This window comes from Pseudophryne corroboree, chromosome 6, assembly GCF_028390025.1.
Source record: "Pseudophryne corroboree isolate aPseCor3 chromosome 6, aPseCor3.hap2, whole genome shotgun sequence".
Lineage (NCBI taxonomy): Eukaryota > Metazoa > Chordata > Amphibia > Anura > Myobatrachidae > Pseudophryne > Pseudophryne corroboree.
The window spans coordinates 97,982,338-98,005,432 of record NC_086449.1 but is presented as its reverse complement, the minus strand read 5'-3'; the positions used below and the strand labels follow the sequence as shown (position 1 = coordinate 98,005,432).

The 23,095-nt window shown below is 48.8% G+C and overlaps 1 protein-coding gene across 4 annotated transcripts in view; it reads right to left on the bottom strand.

Annotated features, from left to right (window-relative positions):
• The window catches only part of LOC134936467 (hepatic lectin-like), an 80,760-nt gene that overhangs the window by 36,834 nt on the left and 20,831 nt on the right, over nt 1-23,095 (bottom strand). For 3 of the 4 annotated variants that reach the window (XM_063931507.1, XM_063931505.1, XM_063931508.1), the window contains 2 exons: nt 5,492-5,554; nt 597-644 (listed from right to left, as the gene is read on the bottom strand). In XM_063931507.1, coding sequence (XP_063787577.1) covers nt 597-644; nt 5,492-5,554 — 111 coding nt within the window. The remainder of the gene's footprint in view (nt 1-596; nt 645-5,491; nt 5,555-23,095) is intronic. The other variant, XM_063931506.1, reaches the window with a different exon arrangement.

Here is a 23,095-nt window from a genome sequence, read left to right as displayed (position 1 = left end):
GTTTGGGAAACTCTGTACCAGTACATTAAGATATTAGGTTGATGATCAGAGGCATCAAGTGGGTATGCAAAGTTTCAGGGCCCAAGCCTGCTAAAGATGCCCTAAAATGGTGTGGCTACACCCTCCAAGTGGGCAGGTCTGATGGAGGGGCCCAGGTCCATGTCTCCTGTGAGTAGGCCATGCCCCCTGAAAGTACCTGGGCCCAGCCAGGCTCTCTACTGCCCTGGCTAGGAGGCATGCCATGCTATTCTGAGTGGGTGCTTCTCATGTGCTAGACACGCCCATAAAGAGGTGTGGCCATGGCCCCAGCATACTGGGGTCACACCCCCTCTAGGGGGCCGGGGGCCCAGAAAATTGTTGCACCGGGGCCCAGAATTTCTCTTGGCAGCCCTGAGTAGAACCATTGGCGTCCTAAGCTCTGAATCCCTGTAAATTATGAGAACCCAACTGGAAATATTGCTTTTCCAGGCAAAACATCAAGAGACTTGTAAGCAAAGAAGGTTGTGATCCTGGTTTCATTGTTTCCTATTTATCTCATTACATCAAACAGAATTGCACTACATTGTTTTCTGCATGTTTAATTTTAATTATCTTACTTTTCAAATCTTGCTCCATTTGTTTCACCTTTGTAGTCAATTCGCCAACTGCAAGACAGCAACTTGTAAACAATGTATGCAGATAAACAACTTGACCTTGGAATATTATATATATATATATATATATATATATATACACATCCTAATACACATTAATATTCATGTCCACTTTATTAAAGTATAACACCACTTCAAAACTATTATTTTCTGCTTTAATACTCCATGGCAGATTTTACAATAAGTAAGCCCCCTTCTAAGGGCCTGATTCAATTGTTGCCACCGCTGTGTCTTTGTATGCAGCGACTGTGCAAAACATATGCAAAAGCCGCAGGAGTCATCTTGTGTAAAAAGACGCCCACTGCCGGCTTCTGACATCTGCTGCCTGCATCCGAAGACTCCGCATTGGATCAACATTGCGACAATCAGTTGCAGCATTGGGTCTAAAGGTGTGTACACACAGTGAGATTTTTTAGTGCAGATCACAAGGTGAAAGTCACCTTGCGATCCCGATGCAATACCAATGCGCGGTCCCACGAGGTCGGTATTGCAAGCCTAGATAGACTGCGTAGGCAAGTCAATTTTGAGTTTAAAAGTATATCAAAATTTACACTTAGCCACAATCGTACATAGTCAGTATTGCAAGCACAGTCATCTAGGCTTGCGACACCGACCACAGTCCCAATCGCATAGTGAGAATCGAGGTTAGCCCGAATCTCACCGTGTGTACACACCTTAAGAGGCCGTATACACACGGGGAGATTGTATCCAGAGATGTGTGCTGAGCGATCTAGCCCAGAACGCTCAGCACACATCTCTCCCTCGTTCAGCACACAGCGCAATGTGTGCTTAGAGAGGGGTGAGGGGACAGGGGGAAGGCTCATTTCACCCAGCGGTGAAATAAGCGATCTCACTAGATTTGGCCTGCATGCAGGCCAATCTAGTACCAGCGATAGCGCTGCGCGGGGCAGCGCATCGCAATTGCTATGGGGCATACACACAGAGAGATCCGTGCTTAATTTCTAAGGGGTATGGTATGCAAGGTCGACCACACTTAGGTCGAAGTGTCTAGGTCGACCACTATTGGTCGACAGTAACTAGGTAGACAGGGATTTTAGGTCAACAGGGTCTCTAGGTCAACAGGTCAAAAGGTCGAAATGAGTTTTAAAAAAAAATTCATGTCATTTTCGCCGTACAGTGATCGGGCACCCCAATTAGTGCACCGTGTCCCCTTGCATGGCTAGCGAAGGTTACTGTTCCCAATTGTAGTCCACATGGATCGTAAAGTATGAAAAAGTTCCAAAAAAGAAAAAAGATGAAAAACTCATGTCAACCTTTTGAACTGTCGACCTAAAGACCCTGTCAACCTAGAAACCCTGTCAACCAATAGTGGTAGACCTAAGTCTTGTTGACCTAGATACCTGATCCCTGTCTAAGCAATCTAGTCAGATTGCTTAGACATTAAGCTTGGCTCTCTCCGTGTGTACCCCCCTTAAGTCAGGCCCTAAGTTAGTTAGAAACATGATAAAGGATGGTATATAGTCTGTTTCCTTCTCCTTTCCTGTGTTATTTCTTGTCTCTGAAATAGGTAGATCCAGTAGCAGTGCGTTTTCTTTTCTGTGGTTCAGGGGCTGACTTTCTCATTGGTCCTGACAGAGCATCACCTGATGCTGAAAGCCAAGAATGGGCCGGCTGACCCGTGTATAACTGTCTGCTGCGGGCAGAAGCAGACTTGGGAGCCGATTCCGAATCACACACAAAAGTGAATGCAGCAGTGTGTATTGGCAGTCGCCAGTCTGCGACTTTATGCAAATGGCCTACAAACTCCTTACCTTGTGTACACCCATGTGGCCAAATGTGCAAGAACTGAGACGCCCATTCACACTGTAATACTAATTGGTGTATCCTTATACGGCTCCGTAGGTTGTACCATTGAAATTGGCACCAGTCCTAAGGCTGGTGCAGTTTCTCCATCTGACCAAGGCTGGGCTGTGGGTAGGGAATGCAGCCACTTGCATTCACATGCCTGCGACACCCGTATAGCACACCCACTGAATGGAACATTTTTGCGTGCCCTACTCGCCACTAACCAGTCACCACCCAGGAAACACCCATCACATTTCTACCCCCTTTCTGATACTGTGTCAATGATACAGCACCTCTGTGTGCTTGCTCAGCAGTGCCGTAACTAGACATTTTAGCGCTGTGTGCAAGAAACAGCATCGGCTCCCCCCCATATTCAAAACTGGATGCATGAGTGAGGGGAGCAGAGAGAGTAGGTGTAGGGATCAGTGAGGGTGAGTGTAGGGAGCAGTGAGGGTGAGAGAGGGGAGCAGAGAGAGTGGGTGTAGGGATCAGTGAGGGTGAGTGTAGGGAGCAGTGAGGGTGGGTGAGTGAGGGGAGCAGAGAGAGTGGGTGTAGGGAGCAGCGAGGGTAGGTGAGTGAGGGGAGCAGAGAGAGTGGGTGTTGGGATCAGCGAGGGTGAGTGTAGGGAGCAGTGAGGGCAGGTGTAGGGATCAGTGAGGGTGAGTGAGGGAAGCAGAGAGTGTGGGTGTAGGGAGCGTGTAGAGAACAATGAGTAACACCAGTGTTGAGCCGCTGAGCCAAGTATGTATTCCCATCTTCCTGCAGCCAGCTGTAACCTCCCCCCGCCTCTGTGACTCAACCCACGGTGCCTCAGTGCACTCCTGCGTTGGCTGGACTCCGGTTCCTAGTCACGTGTGCACCGCTGGCGCTGCCGATGAGCGCAGCTCTGCATGTAACAACTATATTGGGAAAGGCTAGCTGTGGGCGAGAGGGTGGGCGGTGGCGGCAGACAGATCAAAGCAATCGCAGGTGCCAGAAGCCATGGCCATTTTGCGCTTGATGCGGGAGGCGGCAGCGGGGGTGAGAGAGAGTGTGTTGATTGCGCCTACAGTGCCTGTGTGCCTGTGTACAGTGCCGGTGGGCAGCGCACACTCAGCACACAGGTAGTTACGGCTCTGCTGCTCAGGGTAACGTGTGCGCTCTAGTCTGGCATTTTAATGCATTAATCTCTCAACTGAGTGACCACCGGCATTGCGTGTGGAGGAGGCTCGGGTCCTTGTTGTGGAACTTTTAAAATAATTGCACCTAAAGTGGAGACTAGTGACCATATTATCCCTTTTACCTGGGACGCTCATGGATTACACAGGTTCTGTGGCTGACTGACTTCAAGCCTACATTTCAGCTGGTTTTAATCAGCCACAGAACCTGTGTAATTCATGAGTGTCCCAGGAAAAAGGGGCAATGGTCACTCTAGCTTAGTGCATGCACAGACATTGTATCATAGTGGGACATGTTGGACAGACTTCAAGGAGACAGGAAAGCTGGGTACTCACATCAATACAGGTTGAGTATCCTGTATCCAAAATGTTGGGGACCAGAAGTATTTTGGAATAATTGCATACCATAATGAGATATCATGGTGATGGGACCTAAGTCTAAGCACAGAATGCATTTATGATTCATATACACCTTATACACACAGCCTGAAGGCCATTCAATACAATATTTTTAATAACTTTGTGTACATTGAGCCATCAGAAAACAAAGGTTTCACTATCTCACTCTCAAAAAAATCCGTATTTTGGAACACCAACCTGTACTGCGTTTTCTAACACAAGGAGGAAATGGCATCCAGACACAGGATGGAGCCTGAGCCCGATACCAAACCACTGAAAGACTCCAACTCATTATGAGTTGTGGTGTTTTCATACAGTATATGCTAAATATCCAGAAAGTTAGAAGACTAGTGACTATGGTACTCATTCAGCAAGTCACATCACAATAAAATCTATGCAGCTAGAGAGGGACATTTTTCTGATCAAGGGCGGGATTTACTATAAGCCATCGCCGCTTCTCGCCGCCTACCGCAGCGATACTAATCGCATATGTACTAACATATGCGATTAGTATCGCAATGCGGTATAGGAGGTCCCCCGCGATGATGTCTGTGGGGGTCAGCGGGGGTCTCCGTCACCTCCCAGACTCGGGAGGTGACGTGTGCAGGGAGTCCCCGGGCTCCTCCTCCTCCCCCCTGCAGCCAGGAGACAAGGCTGTGATGCGGGGGAGAAGGAGGAGGGGGGCCGCACTAGCAGCAGCTCAGGTATGCCGAAGGGGAAGGGGGAGTCGTCGTGAGCGGCGGCGGGATGCGGCGTGGGGCGGCGGTAAGAATCCCATAGGCTTCTATAGGGTATTGTCATAAAAAGATGGCGATACCCTATGAGGCAAAAACGCGGCGGTCGGGAGTTAGTACATTTGAAAATGCGGTAAAACGGGGGTTTTACCGCATTTTCCCTTTAGAAAATCCCGCCCCAAAGGTGTTTGTGACAACTGCAATTCCCAGAGAGAGAGATACATCCGCCTTCAGGACAGTGGGTGGGATGCAGCAAGCATTGCATTTTGCTTGCAATGTATTCCGCTACTCTCCGCATGCATATCGGCGTTTACGAACGCTGCATGCATGAAGAAAATAACAAAAGGTAGCTCTTGCGGTAAGAGGCACGTAAAATATATTCAGTATTTACTTCAACATTAGGTCATTTCTCTTTGCAGTAGGACTATCTCTTTTTTTTCTTTAATAAACATAGTAATATAGTTGCTGAGTTTGAAAAATGACAATTTGTCCATCGAGTTCAACCTTTAGTAATCTCCTACACCGTAATATTTTTAAGACTAATTTTAACTGCGGTGAATGTTTAGCCGTTATGTAACTTTCTCCTGTTTTATTTTTTTTTAAATTACTATAGTGCATGATTTACCCACCATAACGCTGTATACCTGTATACCCTGTAAAGTATATGTAATGTTAAGCATTTATGTCTTAGGGTCTATTAATTAAGTAAACTAGCTTATAGACCCGGAGAGTGACATCTTACCGCTGCTGTTCAGGCTGAGAAGATCACTGTTGCTGGCCAAATTTCTAATTTCAGATACAGAACCTGGTGGAGTCAATTGGAAAAAAAAGATACAATTATCTATTTTCTTATAGATTACAAGCTAGCAAGCAGGACCCTCTTACTTCTGTGTCTACCTTATTTGATTAGTGTTTTGTAAAGTGCAGCAGAATATGCTGGTGTTATATAAATGCTAACACAAAAATTAAGTAACATAGAAAATAAGATTTTACTCACCGGTAAATCTATTTCTCGTAGTCCGTAGTGGATGCTGGGAACTCCGTAAGGACCATGGGGAATAGCGGCTCCGCAGGAGACTGGGCACAAAAGTAAAGCTTTAGGACTACCTGGTGTGCACTGGCTCCTCCCCCTATGACCCTCCTCCAAGCCTCAGGATACTGTGCCCGGACGAGCGTACACAATAAGGAAGGATTTATGAATCCCGGGTAAGACTCATACCAGCCACACCAATCACACCGTACAACCTGTGATCTGAACCCAGTTAACAGCATGATAACAGAGGAGCCTCTGAAAAGATGGCTCACAACAACAATAACCCGATTTAGTTAACAATAACTATGTACAAGTATTGCAGATAATCCGCACTTGGGATGGGCGCCCAGCATCCACTACGGACTACGAGAAATAGATTTACCGGTGAGTAAAATCTTATTTTCTCTGACGTCCTAGTGGATGCTGGGGACTCCGTAAGGACCATGGGGATTATACCAAAGCTCCCAAACGGGCGGGAGAGTGCGGATGACTCTGCAGCACCGAATGAGAGAACTCCAGGTCCTCCTCAGCCAGGGTATCAAATTTGTAGAATTTTGCAAACGTATTTGCTCCTGACCAAGTAGCTGCTCGGCAAAGTTGTAAAGCCGAGACCCCTCGGGCAGCCGCCCAAGATGAGCCCACCTCCCTTGTGGAGTGGGCATTTACAGATTTTGGCTGTGGCAGGCCTGCCACAGAATGTGCAAGTTGAATTGTACTATAAATCCAACGAGCAATAGACTGCTTAGAAGCAGGAGCACCCAGCTTGTTGGGTGCATACAGGATAAACAGCGAGTCAGATTTTCTGACTCCAGCCGTCCTGGAAACATATATTTTTAGGGCCCTGACAACGTCTAGCAACTTGGAGTCCTCCAAGTCCCTAGTAGCCGCAGGCACCCCAATAGGTTGGTTCAAGTGAAACGCTGAAACCACCTTAGGGAGAAACTGAGGACGAGTCCTCAATTCCGCCCTGTCCGAATGGAAAATCAGATAAGGGCTTTTACAGGATAAAGCCGCCAATTCTGACACGCGCCTGGCCGAGGCCAGGGCCAATAGCATGACCACTTTCCATGTGAGATATTTCAAATCCACGGATTTAAGTGGTTCAAACCAATGTGACTTTAGGAACCCCAAAACTACATTGAGATCCCAAGGTGCCACTGGAGGCACAAAAGGAGGCTGTATATGCAGTACCCCTTTTACAAACGTCTGAACTTCAGGGACTGAAGCTAGTTCTTTTTGGAAGAAAATTGACAGGGCCGAATTTTGAACCTTAATGGACCCAATTTCAGGCCCATAAACACTCCTGTTTTCAGGAAATGTAGGAATCGACCCAGTTGAAATTCCTCCGTCGGGGCCTTACTGGCCTCGCACCACGCAACATATTTTCGCCAAATGCGGTGATAATGTTTTGCGGTTACATCCTTCCTGGCGTTGATCAGGGTAGGGATGACTTCATCCGGAATGCCTTTTTCCTTCAGGATCCGGCGTTCAACCGCCATGCCGTCAAACGCAGCCGCGGTAAGTCTTGGAACAGACAGGGTCCTTGCTGGAGCAGGTCCCTTCTTAGAGGTAGAGGCCACGGATCCTCCGTGAGCATCTCTTGAAGTTCCGGGTACCAAGTCCTTCTTGGCCAATCCGGAGCCACGAGTATAGTTCTTACTCCTCTCCGTCTTATAATTCTCAGTACCTTGGGTATGAGAGGCAGAGGAGGGAACACATACACTGACTGGTACACCCACGGCGTTACCAGAGCGTCCACAGCTATTGCCTGAGGGTCCCTTGACCTGGCGCAATACCTGTCCAGTTTTTTGTTGAGGCGGGACGCCATCATGTCCACCTTTGGTTTTTCCCAACGGTTTACAATCATGTGGAAGACTTCTGGATGAAGTCCCCACTCTCCCGGGTGGAGGTCGTGCCTGCTGAGGAAGTCTGCTTCCCAATTGTCCACTCCCGGAATGAACACTGCTGACAGTGCTATCACATGATTTTCCGCCCAGCGAAGAATCCTTGCAGCTTCTGCCATTGCCCTCCTGCTTCTTGTGCCGCCCTGTCTGTTTACGTGGGCGACTGCCGTGATGTTGTCCGACTGGATCAACACCGGCTGACCTTGAAGCAGAGGTCTTGCTAAGCTTAGAGCATTGTAAATGGCCCTTAGCTCCAGGATATTTGTGTGAAGTGATGTCTCCAGGCTTGACCATAAGCCCTGGAAATTCCTTCCCTGTGTGACTGCTCCCCAGCCTCGCAGGCTGGCATCTGTGGTCACCAGGACCCAGTCCTGAATGCCGAATCTGCGGCCCTCTAGAAGATGAGCACTCTGCAACCACCACAGGAGAGACACCCTTGTCCTTGGTGACAGGGTTATCCGCTGATGCATCTGAAGATGCGACCCGGACCATTTGTCCAGCAGGTCCCACTGGAAAGTTCTTGCGTGGAAACTGCCGTGATGCACTGAGACCTGGCTCGGTTTTAGGAGGTTCCTGACTAGCTCGGATAACTCCCTGGCTTTCTCCTCCGGGAGAAACACCTTTTTCTGGACTGTGTCCAGGATCATCCCTAAGAATAGAAGACGAGTCGTCGGAATCAGCTGCGATTTTGGAATATTGAGAATCCAACCATGCTGCCGCAACACTACCTGAAATAGTGCTACTCCGACCTCCAACTGTTCCCTGGATCTTGCCCTTATCAGGAGATCGTCCAAGTAAGGGATAACTAAAACTCCCTTCCTTCGAAGGAGTATCATCATTTCGGCCATTACCTTGGTAAAGACCCGGGGTGCTGTGGACAATCCAAACGGCAGCGTCTGAAACTGATAGTGACAGTTCTGTACCACAAACCTGAGGTACCCTTGGTGAGAAGGGTAAATTGGGACATGAAGGTAAGCATCCTTTATGTCCAGAGACACCATATAGTCCCCTTCTTCCAGGTTCGCAATCACCGCTCTGAGTGACTCCATCTTGAACTTGAACCTCTGTATGTAGGTGTTCAAAGATTTTAGATTTAAAATCGGTCTCACCGAGCCGTCCGGCTTCGGTACCACGAATAGTGTGGAATAATACCCCTTTCCCTGTTGTAGGAGGGGTACCTTGATTATCACCTGCTGGGAATACAGCTTGTGAATGGCATCCAATACTGCCTCCCTGTCGGAGGGAGACGTCGGTAAAGCAGACTTTAGGAAACGGCGAGGGGGAGACGTCTCAAATTCCAATTTGTACCCCTGAGATATCACCTGAAGGATCCAGGGGTCTACTTGCGAGTGAGCCCACTGCGCGCTGAAATTCTTGAGACGGGCCCCCACCGTGCCTGAGTCCGCTTGTAAAGCCCCAGCGTCATGCTGAGGGCTTGGCAGCAGCGGGAGAGGGCTTCTGTTCCTGGGAACTAGCTGTTTGCTGCAGCCTTTTTCCTCTCCCTCTGCCACGGGGCAGAAAAGAGGAACCTTTTGTCCGCTTGCCCTTATGGGAACGAAAGGACTGCGCCTGATAATACGGCGTCTTCTTATGTTGATAGGCGACCTGGGGTAAAAACGTGGATTTCCCAGCTGTTGCCGTGGCCACCAGGTCTGAAAGACCGACCCCAAATAACTCCTCCCCTTTATAAGGCAATACTTCCATATGCCGTTTGGAATCCGCATCACCTGACCACTGTCGCGTCCATAACCCTCTTCTGGCAGAAATGGACAGCGCACTTACTCTTGATGCCAGTCGGCAAATATCCCGCTGTGCATCACGCATATATAGAAATGCATCTTTTAAATGCTCTATAGTCAGTAATATACTGTCCCTATCTAGGGTATCAATATTTTCAGTCAGGGAATCCGACCACGCCAACCCAGCACTGCACATCCAGGCTGAGGCAATTGCTGGTCGCAGTATAACACCAGTATGTGTGTAAATACATTTGAGGATACCCTCCTGCTTTCTATCAGCAGGATCCTTAAGGGCGGCCGTCTCAGGAGAGGGTAGAGCCACCTGTTTTGACAAGCGTGTGAGCGCTTTATCCACCCTAGGGGGTGTTTCCCAACGCACCCTAACCTCTGGCGGGAAAGGATATAATGCCAATAATTTTTTAGAAATTATCAGTTTTTTATCGGGGGAAACCCACGCTTCATCACACACTTCATTTAATTCCTCAGATTCAGGAAAAACTACAGGTAGTTTTTTCTCACCGAACATAATACCCTTTTTAGTGGTACTTGTATTATCAGAAATGTGTAAAACATTTTTCATTGCCTCAATCATGTAACGTGTGGCCCTACTGGAAGTCACGTTTGTCTCTTCACCGTCGACACTGGAGTCAGTATCCGTGTCGACGTCTGTATCTGCCATCCGAGGTAACGGGCGCTTTAGAGCGCCTGACGGCCTATGAGACGTCTGGACAGGCACAAGCTGAGTAGCCGGCTGTCTCATGTCATCAACTGTCTTTTGTAAAGAGCTGACACTGTCACGTAATTCTTCCAACAGTTCATCCACTCAGGTGTCGACCCCCCAGGGGGAGACATCACTATTACAGGCAATTGCTCCGCCTCCACATCATTTTCCTCCTCATACATGTCGACACAAACGTACCGACACACAGCACACACACAGGGAATGCTCTGATAGAGGACAGGACCCCACTAGCCCTTTGGGGAGACAGAGGGAGAGTTTGCCAGCACACACCAGAGCGCTATATATATACAGGGATAACCTTATATAAGTGTTTTTCCCCTTATAGCTGCTGTATTGTTAATACTGCGCCTAATTAGTGCCCCCCTCTCTTTTTTAACCCTTTCTGTAGTGTAGTGACTGCAGGGGAGAGCCAGGGAGCTTCCCTCCAACGGAGCTGTGAGGGAAAATGGCGCCAGTGTGCTGAGGAGATAGGCTCCGCCCCTTTTTCGCGGACTTTTCTCCTGCTTTTTTATGAATTCTGGCAGGGGTTAAAATTCATCCATATAGCCCTGGGGGCTATATGTGATGTATTTTCGCCAGCCAAGGTGTTTTTATTGCTGCTCAGGGCGCCCCCCCCTAGCGCCCTGCACCCTCAGTGACCGAAGTGTGAAGTGTGCTGAGGAGCAATGGCGCACAGCTGCAGTGCTGTGCGCTACCTTGGTGAAGACAGGATGTCTTCTGCCGCCGATTTTCCGGACCTCTTCTTGCTTCTGGCTCTGTAAGGGGGCCGGCGGCGCGGCTCTGGGACCGGACTCCATGGCTGGGCCTGTGTTCGATCCCTCTGGAGCTAATGGTGTCCAGTAGCCTAAGAAGCCCAATCCACTCTGCACGCAGGTGAGTTCGCTTCTTCTCCCCTTAGTCCCTCGATGCAGTGAGCCTGTTGCCAGCAGGTCTCACTGAAAATAAAAAACCTAAAACTAAACTTTTCACTAAGCAGCTCAGGAGAGCCACCTAGTGTGCACCCTTCTCGTTCGGGCACAAAAATCTAACTGAGGCTTGGAGGAGGGTCATAGGGGGAGGAGCCAGTGCACACCAGGTAGTCCTAAAGCTTTACTTTTGTGCCCAGTCTCCTGCGGAGCCGCTATTCCCCATGGTCCTTACGGAGTTCCCAGCATCCACTAGGACGTCAGAGAAACATAGAATTTGACGGCAGATAAGAACCACTTGGCCCATCTAGTCTGCCCCTTTTTTTATCCTTTAGGCAATCTCAACCCTTTTTGAACCTTAATTCTTTGTAAGGATATTCATGTGCCTAATACAGTTTTAGTACTTGAGAACCCATCTCTTCACAAAAGCCCACTCCGCTCCCTCCTGATATATCTCCCAATGGCCCAGCCTGCTTGTGTCCCTCACACCCTCCATGTCACACACCCCCTCTCTCTCTCTCTGTCTATCTGGGAATGACCATTGATGATAGTAAACCATATCTGCTGTTGGTCATGGGAAGTCGGTGGGCCAATCAAGGAAGGGTGTGGCGGGTAAGCAACAAGGGAATGGCACTAAGTGCCACAAGATGGGAAAAAAAATTGCTGCATCTCTTCCATCAATGAAAGAGATCTCTGTCATCGACCATTAGTGGCAAACCATTAATGGTTGCTGACCTTCAATGGTTTATGGCCCTCTTTAGCCACTACCACCCCATTAAATAACCAGGGTTGTTGCACGTGAATGCACAACAACCCGGGGCTGCATGACTGCAGTGACTCCAGGGCTCCAGACAGGCCAAGACCTGGATACCCCATACCTGCCCCACCCTCTATCAGACACCGTGGCCTTAACTAAAGGTCGGCACCATGATTAGGCAGCTGCCTAGGGCGCCCTTACCATGGGGGTGCCGCACAGTCAGCCAACCGCCAAAATGAAGGCTGTTTCCGCAAAGGTGATTATGAAGAGCCAGGTCTTATCAGCTGCAGCCGCCATGTTCAGTGCTCTTATCCCGTGCCCAAGGCTGGTGGTGGGACACAACAACACTGACCCTGTGTTGCAGCCATCCTCTGCTGCTCTGCTCCAACAGCAAACCTCCCGTCCTTTCCCCACAGCCCGCAGCAAAGACAAGAAGCTCCGCCTCAGACCAGAGTCACCGAGCTGGCAGCTGCGTGCCACTGATCATATCGGCTGGGAATCTTGTCATTGGTGATAGTATTAGGAATGTTAGGGACCCATGTGCTGAAGTCACCTGGCCGCGGTACATGGGCCCGCATATTTGCCCAAATGTGTGCTAAGAGCTTCAATTATACTGCATGTTAATTGTGATGGTTTATTTAAATTATTTTTACTATCAGTGTTCTTAGTGCTTAGAGTGTGCATCTGCATCTCTCTTCCTCCAGCATTGTATTAGACGCCTCAGCATGATAGCACCTCTTGATATCTTTAGTAATAGGATGTGCAATCCAGGCCCCCCCTTTTTCCAATCTTGTCATTAGTGCCTGCACTGCCTGATGGTAAGTGACACAATACAGGGGGTAATTCAGGCCTGATCGCTGCTGTGCATTTTCGCAAAGCGGACAATCAGATTACTATTATTACCAGTTATTTATATAGCACACACATATTCCGCAGCGCTTTACAGAGAATATTTGGACATTCACATCAGTCCATGCCCCAGTGGAGCTTACAATCTATATTCCCTAGCACATTTATACGTACTCACATACATACTAGGGTTAATTTTGTCAGAGATCCGAACTGCGCATGCGTATGCACTGCAATGCGCAGGCGCGACGGATGGCTGCAAAGGGGATCACTGGCCAGCGAAGGGATGGTATGGAAAATCAATTTGCACGGGCGTTCACAAGGAGATTGACAGGAAGAGGTCGTTTGTGGGTGGCAACTGACCGTTTTTAGAGAGTGTCTGGAAAAACGCAGACGGGACCAAGCATTTAAAGGGAGGGTGTCTGACTTCAAATCCGGTCCTGAACAGGCTGATGTGATCGCAGCGGCTGAGTAAGTCCTGGGCTGCTCAGAGAATGCATAAAATCAGTTTGTGCAGCTCTGCTACACATGCGATCGCACACTTACACAGCTAAAATACACTCCCCCTGTAGGAGGAAACTTTCTGATCGCAGGGCTGCAAAAATCGCTACCTAGCGATCAGGTCTGAATTACCCCCATAATCAGTGCAGCCAGGTGCCTGCAACACTGCAATTAGGTGTGCATTACTTTTTATGACAGCCCACTTTAGTTAAGTATCTAACTTAGGGGTCTATTTACTAAGCCTTGAATGGAGATAAAGTGGAAGGAGATAAAATACCAGCCAACCAGCTCCTAACTGTCATTTTTCAAACCCAAAATAGGATACTCTGCCACCTTAGTTTAGTCAGCAGAAAGGAGCGCTGATGAAAATTATTTGAATAAGACAGATTTCTTTAATGACATAGTAATTTACTAATTTCACAAAGACACATAAAAAGCAGCATCACATGTATATAATAGTGAAAGGTCACAAACAGTGATCATACTAAGAGATTTTTAAGTAGCTTACTAATTATATAGCTGATCCATTATCCATTATTTGGGAATGCAGATTTTGAGACAATGCATCTGATAAATATTCCAAGGCAAAGTCAGTATTATGTATGGGATCCCAAATATATTAAAGGAGCTATTAATCGGGTACGCTCTGCTACTACCCCTAGAAACAGAATTTGATCTCACCCACGGGAGAATGCACAAAATGTTTGAAGCCATGGAGCGATGTCCCGGTATAGTCCCGCTGTCATTTTACCGGGGGAGGAGAGCGTACCTGGATTTGATGGAAGTTGAATTCAGCTGCTATGCGTGAACAGTGGCTTTTTTCAGTCTGCTTAACTGAAACTCAACGCGTTTCTCCGCTATTTCAACAGCCAGTGGTTTCCTCAGGAGATAGATGTTAGAGTCTCAGACTTTTAGGTATTTATGTCACATAGAACCACATTCTCACAACAGGAGAAGGGACCAGCGGCTAATGCCATATAAACCCATAGAAGCTAGGTGCGTCAGGGTGGGCGCCCTGTGGAACCCAGTGTACCTTGCAGAAAGAGAGTTAACCATGGTAAGTCTACCATAACTCTCCTTTTCTGCAGCGGGGTACACTGTGGTCCACAGGAAATACATCGGGGATGTACTAAAGCAGTTACTCAAGGGAGGGGACGCGACTCAGCGGGTATGAGAACCGGGCGTCCAAAGGAAGCATCCTGGGAGGCGGAAGTATCAAAGGCATAGAACCTAATGAACGTGTTCACTGAGGACCATGTAGCCGACTTGCACAATTGTTCTGCAGATGAGCCATGGTGGGCCGCCCAAGAAGGTCCAACAGACTGAGTAGAATGGGCTATAATAGCAGCAGGTGCTGGAAGTCCAGCCTGTGCATAAGCATGTGCAATCGCCATTCCAATCCATCTGGCCAAGGTTTGCTTATTCGCAGGCCAGCCACGTTTGTGGAAACCAAACCATACAAAAAGGGTATCTGACCTCCTGATAGAGACAGTCCTCTCCACATATATATGGGGAGCCCTTACCACATCCAAAGACCGCTCTTTTGGGGACAAGTCAGAAGAGATAAAGGCCGAAACCACAATCTCTTGGTTAAGTTGGAAAGATGACACCACTTTAGGTAAATAACCTGGGCAAGTTCTCAGAACTGCCCGGTCACAATGGAATATTAGAAAGGGTGGACGACAGGACAAAGCGCCTAAATCCGACACCCTTCTAGCAGAGGCAATGGCCAGCAGAAACAGGACCTTGGCTGTGAGCCATTTAAGGTCCACTGACTCAAGAGGTTCGAATGGAGACTCTTGCAGGGCATTAAGGACAACAGACAGATCCCATGGAGCCACAGGAGGGACATAGGGAGGCTGAATCGGTAACACACCCTGAGTGAATGTATAAACGTCCGGAATAAACGCAAATTCTCTGAAACCACACCGTCAAGACAGATATGTGAACCTTTAGGGACGCCAGGCGAAGTCCTAAGTCCAGGCGTTGTTAAAGGAAAGCCAGGATTCTGGATGTTTTAAATTTGTATGCATCATAGTTATCAGCACACCAGGAGAAGTAAGAATTCCAGACCCTATAATAGATCCGAGCAGACGTCGGCTTGCGGGCTTTCAACATAGTTTACATGACTGCCTCAGAGAATCCTTTGGCTCTCAGGAGTGATGCTTCAAGAGCCTCACCACCAAAGCCAGTCTGGCTAAGTCTGGATAGAGACAAGGGCACTGTATGAGGAGGTCTAGTCGTTGAGGAAGTAGAAGAGGATGCTCTGTCGATAGACCCTGCAGGTCTGATAACCAATGCCGTCTGGGCCACGCCGGATCGACTAGAATTATTATTCCTCCTTCTTGGTTGAACTTCCGCAGAACCCTAGGCAGGAGTGACTCTGGAGGAAACACGTAAGGCAGCCGAAAGTTCCATGGAATGACTAGTGCGTCCACGAACAATGCTTGAGGATACCTGGTCATTGATCTGAAGACCGGAACTTTGTGATTGTGTTGCCATCAGGACTACATCTGGTAGGCCTCACGTGTCCACTAGGAGTTGAAAGACTTCCGGATGAAGACTCCATTCTCCGGCGTGTACGTCCTGACGAATGAGGAAGTACGCTTCCCAGTTGAGGACACCCGGAATGAACATTGCCGATATTGCTGGCAGATGGCGTTCTGTCCATTGAAGGATTTTTGACACTTCCAACATTGCCATGCGGCTTCGAGTGCCGCCTTGATGGTTGATGTATGCCACCGTGGTGGCAATGTCAGGCCTGTTCTGTACCAGAGGCAGGGGGCGAGAGTTAACGCATTGAACACCGCCCGTAGTTCCAGCATCTTTATCGGGAGGAGGGACTCCTCCTTGGTCCAACGACCCTCGAAAGAGTATTGCTCCAACATCGCACCCCATCCCCGCAGACTGTCATCCGTCGTCAGTAGGGCCCAGTTAGGGATCCAGAAGGGATGGCCCCTGCTCAATTGCTGGCCCTGTAGCCACCAGGTCAGCAATATACGAACTTCCGGAGTCAAGGTAATCATGTGAGATCTAATCCGATGATGTAGGACATCCCACTTGGAAAGGATTAACGTCTGCAAAGGGCGGGAATGAAATTGAGCGTACTCTACCGTGTCAAAAGCCGACACCATCAGGCCAAGTACTTGCATTGCCGAGTGTATCGACAATCTGGGGTGACAGAGGAAGCATCTTATCCTGTCCTGAAGCTTCAGGACTTTCTCCGGAGACAGGAACAGATATTGACCATGTGTGTCCAGGAGTGCCCCCAGGTGCACCATGCTCTGAGCTGGGACCAACGAGGATTTCTTCTAATTGATGAGCCAGCCATGGGCTTGTAGGAAGCTTACCGTCAGTTGTAGATAACTGAGGAGGACATCGCGGGAGTTTGCCAGGATCAGCAAGTCATCCAGCTACGGCAGGATCCTGAGTCCCTGGCGATGGAGATGTGCCGTCATAATGGCCATGACCTTGTTGAAGATCAGAGGAGCCGTAGCCAGTCCAAATGGCAGAGCCTGGAACAGATAGTGTAGGTTGCCAATAGCAAACCACAGATACTGCTGATATGACTTGGCAATAGGTATATGCAGGTACGCATCCTGAATATCCAGGGATAGCATATAGTCTCCGGGTTCCATCGTCAGCACAATTGAGTGCAGCGTCTCCATATGGAACTTGGACACTCTCACAAACTTGTTTAGTGATTTGAGGTTGAGTATAGGCTGGAATGACCCATTGGGTTTCGGGACTAGAAACATGGTCGAGTAGTAACCACTGGCTCTTTGGTACAAAGGCACCGGCATTACCACTCCTGTATAAAGGAGAGAACTCACAACCTGCTGCAGAGTTTACGCCTTTAGGGAAACCGAAGGGATGACCGTGACGCAAAGCTGGCAAGGGGAACGTCTCTTGAAAGAGAATGCATACCCGTGAGAGACAACTTCTCACACCCATGCTTCTGAAGTGGTCTTTAACCAGACCTGGGTGAACTGCAGAAGTTGGCCTCCCATCCTGGGGTCCCCCAGGGGGAGGCCCGCCCCGTCATGCAGCAGACTTGTCTAGTTTAGAAGCAGGCTGATGGGCCACCCAGGACTGTTTTGCCTTGGGCTTAGTGGTTTAGGAAACACAAATTTGTCTCGGGTATGCCTGACCTTTTGCTTTCTCTTAAGGTTGAAAGGAACAAAAAGTGGTAACTTTTGCCTTCTGTGCAGATGGATTAGTATTTGGGAGAAAGGCAGTCTTAGCAGCCGCCAGTTCAGACACAATTTTATTTAGGTCTTCCCCAAACAAGATGTCTCCCTTAAAAGGGAGTACCTCCAAGGTCTTTTTGGGTCCAGGTCTACCTTCCATTACCTCAACCACAGAATGCAGCGAGGCAGGACAGACTGCCTTGGCCGCCAACACGCCCACCTCAGAGGACTCCTCTTGAATATAATAAGAGGTGGTGGTGATGTGAGACAGGTATTGTCTGGCATTGTCAGATATATCCTCGGGCAGCTCATCCTCTATTGCCTGAACCCATGCTTCAATACCTTTAGCAGCCCAGGAGGCAGCAATAGTGGGTCTATGTACAGCACCTGTCAGGGAGTAAATAGATTTCAGGCATCCCTCCACATGCTTATCTGTCGGTTCTTTCAGTGAAGTGACAGTGGTGACAGGCAGAGTGGATGACACCACTAGGCGGGTGACATGAGAATCCACTGGTGGTGAATTTTCCCACTTGCTACATAACTCTGCCGGGAGAGGATAGCGAGCTAAGGCCCATTTGGAGAGATGGAATTTCTTTCCTGGATTAGACCAGGGCTCCTGCCTGATGTCTACCAAATGATCAGAATGGGGTAATAGATTTTTAGCAACCTTCTGCTGTTTAAACATGTCAATTTTCTTGGTGACAGTAGTGGAATCCTCATCATCAGTGATTTGTAGGATTTGCTTAAGAGCAACCACTAGAGAAGGGACGTCAACTTGCAATGTAGAATCCTCGTCAGAAACGCCTGATTCAGTGTCTGACAGGACAGTATGTTCCCCCTCCTCTTCAGATGAAATATCTGAGAGATTTGTGGATTGTGAGGAGGAGCCGTGGACTGACTAGGAGTTGTATGGCACATAGTACACAGACCATCATACACAGCTTCCCCATCTGGTAAATCCTTGGCGCTTGCTGTGCATCATGCAGGAGCGTCCACAGACTTACTGCCCTTTCTGTCAGACATTGGGGGTAATTCAGACCTGATCGCTTGCTAGCGTTTTTTGCAGAGCTGCGATCAGGTCAGAGCTGGGCATGCGTATGCACCGCAATACACAGGCGCGTCGCACGGGTACAAAGCGTAGCGCCGCTCAGCAATGGGTTTGTGTTAAGAATCCATTTGCACTGGCAAATACAAGGAGATTGACAGGAAGAAGCCGTTTGTGGGTGGTAACTGACCGTTTTCTGGGAGTGGTTGGATAAACGCAGGCGTGTCCATGAATTTGCAGGGAGGGTTCCTGATGTCAATTCCAGTCCTAGACAGGCTGAAGTGTTTGAAGCGGCTGAGTAAGTCCTGGGCTACTCAGAGACTGCACAAGATCTGTTTGTACAGCTCTGCTACACATGCGTTCGCAAAGCAAAAATACACCCACCCTATGGGCTGCGACTATCTGTTTGCAGCAGTGGAAAAATAGGATTTTGGTTACCTACCGGTAAATCCTTTTCTTGTAGTCCGTAGAGGATGCTGGGGTCCACATTAGTACCATGGGGTATAGACGGGTCCACCAGGAGCCATTGGCACTTTAAGAGTTTGAGAGTATGGGCTGGCTCCTCACTCTATGTCCCTCCTACCAGACTCAGTCTAGAAACTGTGCCCGAGGAGACAACATACTTTGAGAGAAGGGTTATACACACATAGTGGTGAGAATTATACCAGCTCACACATACAAGGCACGTCAAGCCAACGTAGCTTGAACATTCAGTAACTGCTGAAACATTACTTACCAAGTAACAATGCAGTACTCAACTAAACTAAGTGGTACTGAACCAAATAACATTTGCAGTAAAACGAAGCGCTGGGTGGGTGCCCAGCACCCTCTATGGACTACAAGAAAAGGATTTACTGGTAGGTAACCGAAATCCTATTTTCTCTTACGTCCTAGAGGATGCTGGGGTCCACATTAGTACCATGGGGATGTACCAAAGCTCCCAGAATGGGAGGGAGAGCGCGGAGGCTCCTGCAGAACTGATTGACTGAACTTCAGATCATCAGAGGCCAAAGTATCGAACTTGTAAAACTTTGCAAACGTGTTCGACCCAGTCCAAGTTGCAGCTCGGCAAAGTTGCACTGCCGAGACACCCCGCGCAGCTGCCCAGGAAGACCCCACCTTACGGGTAGAGTGAGCCTTAACAGATTTTGGACACGGCAGTCCTGCCGTAGAATAAGCGTGCTGGATAGGTTGGTTGATATGAAATGCCTACACAACCTTCGAAAGAAACTGCTGGCGTGTCCGGAGCTCAGCTCTATCTTCGTGGAAGATCAAATAAGGGCTTTTACAGGATAAAGCCCCCAGCTCGGACACACGTCTAGCAGAAGCTAAAGCCAACAAAGTGACTGCCTGTAGAGGCTCAAACCAATCCGACTGGAGGAACTGCAACAACATGTTAAGGTCCCAAGGCGCCGTAGGTGGTACAAAGGGAGGTTGGATATGCAGAACTCCCTTCAAAAAGGTCTGACCCTCAGGGAGGGCAGCCAATTGTTTCTGAAAGAAAATGGATAGGGCTGAAATCTGGACCTTCACAGATCCAAACCTCAGACCCATATCCACTCCTGCTTGCAGGAAGAGGAGGAAACGTCCCAGGTGAAACTCTACCAGAGGAAACTTCTTGGATTCACACCAAGAGATATATTTCTTCCAAATACGATGGTAATGTTTAGACGTTACCCCTTTCCTAGCCTGTATGAGGGTAGGAATAACCTTCTTCGGAATACACTTCCGAGCAAGTATCAGGCGCTCAACTTCCATGCCGTCAAACGTAGCCGCGGTAAGTCTTGATAGGCGAACGGCCCCTGCTGCATCAGGTCCTCCCGAAGAGGAAGAGGCCTTGGCTCTTCTTGCAGTAGATCCAGAAGGTCCGCGTACCAAGCCCTTCTTGGCCATTCTGGGGCTATGAGGATTGCTTGAACCCTTATTATCCTTATGAGCTTTAGGATTCTTGGGGTGAGTGGGAGTGGTGGAAACACGTACACTGACTGAAACACCCACGGAGACACCAGGGCGTCCAATGCCACTGCTTGTTGGTCCCTCGACCTGGAACAATACCGCTGAAGCTTCTTGTTGAGACGAGAGGCCATCATGTCTATTTGGGGCAAACCCCAAAGGTCTGTTATTTCTGTGAACACCTCCGGATGGAGACCCCACTCCCCTGGATGGAGATCGTGTCTGCTGAGGAAGTCTGCTTCCCAGTTGTCTACTCCCGGAATGAAGATGGCTGACAGCACCAACGTGTGCTTTTCTGTCCAGAGGAGTATTCTTGTCATCTCTGACATTGCTGCTCTGCTCTTCGTTCCGCCTTGTCGGTTTATGTAAGCCACTGTTGTTACTGTTCTTACTGTTGTCCGACTGCACTTGAATGGCCCAATTTCTCAGAAAAGGGGCCGCCTGAAGAAGACCATTGTAGACGGCTCTTAGTTCCAGGATGTTGATGGGCAGGCCGGCTTCCAGGCTTGATCACCGTCCTTGGAAGGTTACTCCTTGAGTGACTGCTCCCCAGCCCCGGAGGCTCACATCAATGGTTAGAAGGACCAAGTCCTGAATCCCGTACCTGCGTCCCTCCAGAAGGTGAGGCAATTGGAGCCACCAGAGGAGTGAAATTCTTGCCCTTGGTGACAGACAAATTCTCTGGTGCATGTGGAGGTGAGATCCCGACCACTTGTCCAGGAGATCCAGTCGGAAGGTCCGGGCATGGAGAGCCTCGTAAGAGGCTACCATCTTTCCCAATAGGCGAATGCATTGATGAACCGACACCTGGGCTGGCTTCAGGACATCCCAGACCATAGCTTGTATCACCAACGCCTTTTTATGCATAAGAAACACCCGCTGCACTTCCGTATCCAGGATCATTCCCAGAAATGATAACCTCTGGGTTGGTTCCAAATGTGACTTTGGAAGGTTCAGAATCCAACCGTGACTCTGGAGCAGTCGTGTTGTGAGAACATCGGACTGCAGTAGCTTCTCCTTGGACGATGCCTTTATCAGCAGATCGTCCAGATATGGAATGATGTTCACCCCTTGCTTGCAGAGGAGAATCATCATTTCCACCATCACCTTGGTAAACATGGGCCTGACCGAACCATACGGTTTCGGTACCACAAAAAGGTTCGAATAGTAACCTTTGGTCAGCATGTGAGGTGGCACTAGCACAATGACCTGTGCCTCCACAAGCTTCTGGACAGCGTCTTGTAGTACCGTGCTGTCCTCCAACAGAGTTGGTAAGCCTGACTTGAAAAAGCGATGAGGAAGGAGACTTTGAAATTCCAGCCTGTATCCCTGAGACACAATATCTATTACCCAGGGATCCAGGCCGGATGATACCCAGACATGACTGAAGTGTCTGAGTCTCGCTCCCACTGGCCCCACCACCAGGGCATGCAGTCCACCGTCATGCAGAGGACTTTGGCGTACCTGAAGTAGGCTTTTGTTCCTGGGAACCTGCAGCGGCAGGTTTCTTGGACTTAACCCGACCTCCCCTAAAGAAGGTATTGGATGTTCTGGCTTTTCTGGGCTTGTTAGGCCGAAAGGACTGCGGTGCAGATGAAGAGAAAGATTTCTTCGGAGCCATGGAACCCAGGTCTTTCATGGATTCTACCATAAAACCTGCAGAATCATGTATGTTGCGTAAATACAAAGCAATGTCATCCCTATCCATAGTATCCAAATCCTCAAGTAAGGTAGCCGACCACTTTACTATTGCCTTTGCAATCCATGCAGTAGTAATAGTGGGACGTAATATGGCCCCTGAAGCAGTATACATTGTTTTAAGCGTGTTATCAATTTTCCAATCAGCCAGCTCCTTTAAGGCAGTAGATCCTGGAACAGGTAAAACCACCTTATTTGAGAGTCTGGACACAGAGGCATCAACAATCAGTGGGTTTTCCCATTTTTTCCTATCCTCCTCAGGGAAAGGAAATGCCCCCTGGACCCTTTTAGGGACCTGGAATTTTTTCTCAGGGATTCCCATGCTTTTTCAAATATAGCATTCAATTCCTTTGACGCAGGGAAGGTTAGCGAGGCTTTTTTTATTTTCAGTGAAAAAAGCCTCCTCAACCTGCTCAGGTGTGGTATCATTAACATTTAACACATCCCTGATGGCCTCTATCAACAATTGCACCCCCTTTGCAAGATGCGGACCCCCGCAACACATCCCCATCACCATCTGTAGTGTCAGAATCAGTATCCGTGTCGTCTTGTGTGACATGCACAAGTGCACGTTTGTGGGGGTTTATAGCGGGGCGTCCTGAGGTACCAGAAACAGGCCATACTGCCATAGAGCTCTGTAATACCTGGGTTGCAGATTCATTACTTGCAACCCTGTCAGAAATCTGAGAAATCCAAGATTTGATAGAGGAAAACCACTCTGGTTCCGTTGCTGGTATCTGTGCTAAACCAGTGCTATCCTGATTACATGGAATGGGATCATCCTGGGAGGATAAATCCTCTGCAGCATATGACAGAGTGTCCCCGGACATAGCTAAAGGAGACCACCAAACACTCCACACACAGGTGGGGGAAGACAGAGTTTCCCCCCCAAGAATGGCAAGAGAGACACAGAGATCGGAGCCAACCCACACCACAGCGCTTTCAGTAAAGGGAGACCCCTTACCAGCGCAGACTGTCCCTTAATAGGAGACACAATCGTTTTTCAGCCTCCCCTCCCTTCTACAACCCC